The 4,244-nt window shown below is 42.5% G+C and overlaps 1 protein-coding gene across 1 annotated transcript; it reads left to right on the top strand.

Moving 5' to 3' along the window:
- Positions 1 to 2,830: 2,830 nt before the first annotated feature.
- On the top strand, positions 2,831 to 3,139 carry RB195_017825 (uncharacterized protein; the record flags this gene model as incomplete). Its single annotated transcript, XM_064184990.1, has 1 exon — positions 2,831 to 3,139. One exon carries the CDS (start codon positions 2,831 to 2,833, stop codon positions 3,137 to 3,139), a length of 309 nt encoding a protein of 102 aa, XP_064040871.1.
- Between the last annotated feature and the right edge of the window lie 1,105 nt (positions 3,140 to 4,244).

Consider the following 4,244-nt stretch of genomic DNA (forward strand, 5'->3'; position numbering starts at 1 on the left):
CAAGCAGCAGCACGAAAACGCAAAATAACCCTCATAAATTCAGGAATCAGATGGGTCAGAGGCACCAGACTGATCAGCTTGCCCTACGCAGCAACTCTTTGCACTAATGTGTTGAGCCGAGTGCTGAGCCGCCCGAGATCGTCTTACCGCTTTTACATACGCACAGAGTTTGTCATCAAATACCAAAAAGAATTTTGTGATGAACATTTCGGACGAGCACGACTGATATAAATCCTTCTTTCGCTTCTATTTCCTCATTTTTACGGGTGCAAAATGTTACTTTGTTTGGAAAACTTCCGATTCATCTTATTTTTGGATTTCTAAGAATAATCAGATGGACGCTTTTGATGTGATTTTCGGATAGAACGTGATTCTGACTCTTTGTTGGTATATTCTTCCAGCTACCATAAAATCCATATAAATATCCGCCTTCCGTAATTTTGGCAGGAAAAGCTATTCAATTTTACAACGCACGCAACATGTAAACACTTCAACAACATATGCTTGCGGTCTGTTGTAAATCACGTCATAGAGATTCGTCACTGATCGTGGGATTTTCTAAGAATGTGTTTTTTGTATTCATTCCTCACTTTAAAAAACCAAGCTGGTGTAATCCTATACACAGCAAGTAGTTAATATTTGTGAATTTTTCTTTAGCTACCGGTAAACCCGCATTCACAAGTCATCATACAAGAATGAGATTCATATTTTCGTGAAGCAGCAAGTTTTGCTACCCTGGTGTTTCATTCTTTACATCAAGGCCGGGAAATTGCTATGCATAGGTTTTCATTGTTCCTTCAAATAGTCTAAAAAAATCATGATGGAAGTCAACGAGAACAAAAAACATTTCAGATTCGTCAAATAAGTCAATTTCCCAAGAAGCAGCTAAGCTAGGTAGTGTGAGCGGTCTTACAGAGTGTTGGAATTATGGGTGAAATATAAAATGATTCACCTCAATCCCATGTTATTCACTGTCCATGTGCGCCCATCTTTGATTCTTGGCAGGTGGGTACCCAAGTTTTTATCGACTCGCTTGAACCATAGCCAAATTTCTTATTAGTCTTCCATAACAGCTAAGGCTCCTCGCTGAGCTCCACTAAAGAATTTTAAAACACACTCGTCAATCTGGTTGATGAATATTGACCGAGAAGCGGCATCAGCAACCGCAGAGGAAAATGAGAGGATGAGTTTGCAGCTGTCCATGGATACCGTAACGAAGCACAATGGAGCAAGAAGTTGCGAGCGAACATAAACGAGGTTCATCGTTCTCGTTCATTATGCTAATTTTCTGATCTAAATATGTACAGCTGGAACACTCTGATTCATTCGTTCTATCAAGTTTGAATGGGGCACAAGAAACTCATCTGTTTCCTATGAACATCGTCTTGTCCAGGTTCAGCTAAGCCTCGATCCTTTTACGGCCATGAATTCGCACTGCCGTGTTATCGAATTCCAATCCTCCCACTACCTTTTTGAGGGTCGCACCAAGTGGTTTGGGTGCGAATGTGTCGCCCTGCTCACCTCTCTCTTCACATCTATTGTGACATTATTGTAGAATGGAGAAGATTCTTTCGTGAAGTTGCTATAAAACCCACAAAGTGCTTTCACATATCGAGTAGGAATGTCTGGTTGTCAAAAGCCGCGAAGAACGATATCAACTCGGTTGGATCAAAAACCTTCATCAAGTCCATGAAAGTGACATTTTGCACTCTCGCGAGATTTCTATGAGCTTTCAAACGGTGGGTACACGAAACGGTGTGCGTGTAGACGCCATGCAAGCACATTAGGTGATTTTGTCAATTTTATGCTGCAGCACGTTTTTTCTGGTATTAGATATGTTTTTCAGATGTACAGGCTTGATCTTGCCAGGATCGACTGAAACACGATTCTTAACCAGCATGATGGCACGTCGGGTTCCCGAAAGGAGGATCTCTGGGATGACATGTTTACCTTCCCTCAGATGTAAAGTAGGCAGTGGACGTGACTGTCGAAGAGATCTGAGCAGAAGTCGCGAATGACTTTCTACATCCCTCTCTTCCTCAATGCTGCAGTTGTCTCATCTTGGTTCCGCAGTACGGCTATTTTGCTCTATGATTAATTTCCGATGGGCGTAACGAACGTTCTCTACAAATACCGCCTCTATCACTTCAGCCACCACTGTTCCTATTCCCTCTTTGAGGTCTTTCCCTATCACTTCCGTGTGAAGCCTTGAAAGCCCGGGCGTTAGCCGTGGTTGTATGCAGCTCGGTGTATCAACACGGAAGTTTTCAGGGTTTAGTATTTGGAATGGTGGAAGTTGTAGTTCTGGAACTCTTTGCTTTCTTCGCACATTGGAGAAAATCTTCTACGAGAAGACTATATTCGTCGTCCTTGCTTTCCGGCTGTATCTTTGCAAAAGGCGGCTACTGAAGTAAAGAGGTTCCAGTTGATCTCAGGACTTCTCTTTGTGAGCTTTGCAGTTTTCTCCGCTTCGCGTATGACGAAGAATCTTTTTTAAAGTGGCGATGGTCCCATCCCGTAAAGAATTTTGGTACAGCGGCGAAATCTGCTACATTTTACTTTTAACCGACGATAATGCAGTCAATTTCACCATACCCTCACGGGGAGACTTGACTACGTACGCCTCACAGATCAATTCACAGCTTAGAGTAATACCTCCCTGGTCATTTCATTCAAGACCGTAGTTCCATTCCGATGTGAACCTTTCCAAGGTTCTTCATTAAGCCAAATCTTCCGTTGGGATAACAAAGCATGATCTTGTAGAAGGTAGGTACCGTATAGAACTTCATTAGGTGCATATAGAAAGCTTCGACTTCTTCTTCCTAGCTTGATGTTGGAGCAAAGCGGCGAAGATATTCAAAGCTGTGGTGCTTATCCACATGTTTTCAACAGTAAACGTCCGATTCGGGTCATCAGTTGCTCAAAAGAGTCGATGCGTATTGCCGCACCCGTACTGTCGAGAACACCGACTTCACTGAAACATCTATTGTCACATGTTCCTAAAGGCGGTTTTATTCCAGGGCTACATCCAGTATCCAATGGACGCAGTCGTCAGATCTCGGTCAGTCCGATGACATCGCACTTAATCTTCCCGGCTTTTATCATTAGATCCTCAATGGCCGCTTTCGATGCAAGCTAACCTAAACTGCATGTGCAGATCGTGATCCTTAATGTTTTCCGCTTTGGCGGCCAAGGTGGAGCCTGAAACCCCATCATTCCAGGCGTTCCACTACCAGTCGTTCCTCTGGAGATAGGAGACTCTTCTTACTGTTACTGTTTCCTGCGCTGCCGCTACATCTACTGCGTTCTGTCAAGGCTACATATCTCCAGACAGAACTTATTTCTTCCTTATCTGCAAGAAGTGTGTTCCCTGAATCCACTTACGACTCAGGCCAGGCAGAAGATCGTTTTGGCCTCCTGTCCGCTACCTCGAGAAGCGCCAAGAAGCCTCACTACATCGATATTTCTGGACAAAATAGATGCTAAGACACTAGCTAACAGAACTTTATTGCATATAGAGCAAGACTACCCTTGAATGAACTGAATCGGTACAGTCGATAAACGGAACACAAGTGTCACGCATTGTTTTTAAGTTGCATATAATCTCTGTCCTGTCAGAAAGTACATGTGCACGAAGCTCCGTCGAAATTGGTGTATCCGCTTTGTCTATGGACGCTTATATGTACTATCAGATTTTCTGCTTCAAATATAGAGCCAATTAGGGTAAGTGCTTCACGTTCAATTCCCTAAGGGTCTAGGTGAGCTAATAATCTTTGACTTTGCTTTTAGAGACGATTAAAAACGCTTTGTCTGATTTTTCAGTTCCCTTTACGTGCCAATAAAGTAGTAAACAACCCTTCATATGGAAATAAAGTAGTAAACAATGTGTTGAAACTAGTAACAAGCATGTCTGGGCAGAAAATGTTCTACATTATATAGATAGAAGCAGCTCCTTTAGCATTGGCTACACCCGGCGACAGGTATCCGATCCAGATTAAAACTGAAAATATAATTCTTAATAGTTTTATCTTGCTCAGAAAATTCGCGGCTTGTCTTGTTTTTCATGTTTCACCAATCTATGGTTCCGATTCTATGGAATATTTTCATAATTCCATAGAAATGTTGACCCCTCAACTGGTTATGTAGCTCACATGCGCATTCATGGACCGTTGCGATTCTTGGTTGAAGTCACACCAAGTTCACGCATCCCAAGTAGATTTATCAACGTAAACTTTTCTCTTCTC

Source organism: Necator americanus, chromosome II, assembly GCF_031761385.1.
Source record: "Necator americanus strain Aroian chromosome II, whole genome shotgun sequence".
Lineage (NCBI taxonomy): Eukaryota > Metazoa > Nematoda > Chromadorea > Rhabditida > Ancylostomatidae > Necator > Necator americanus.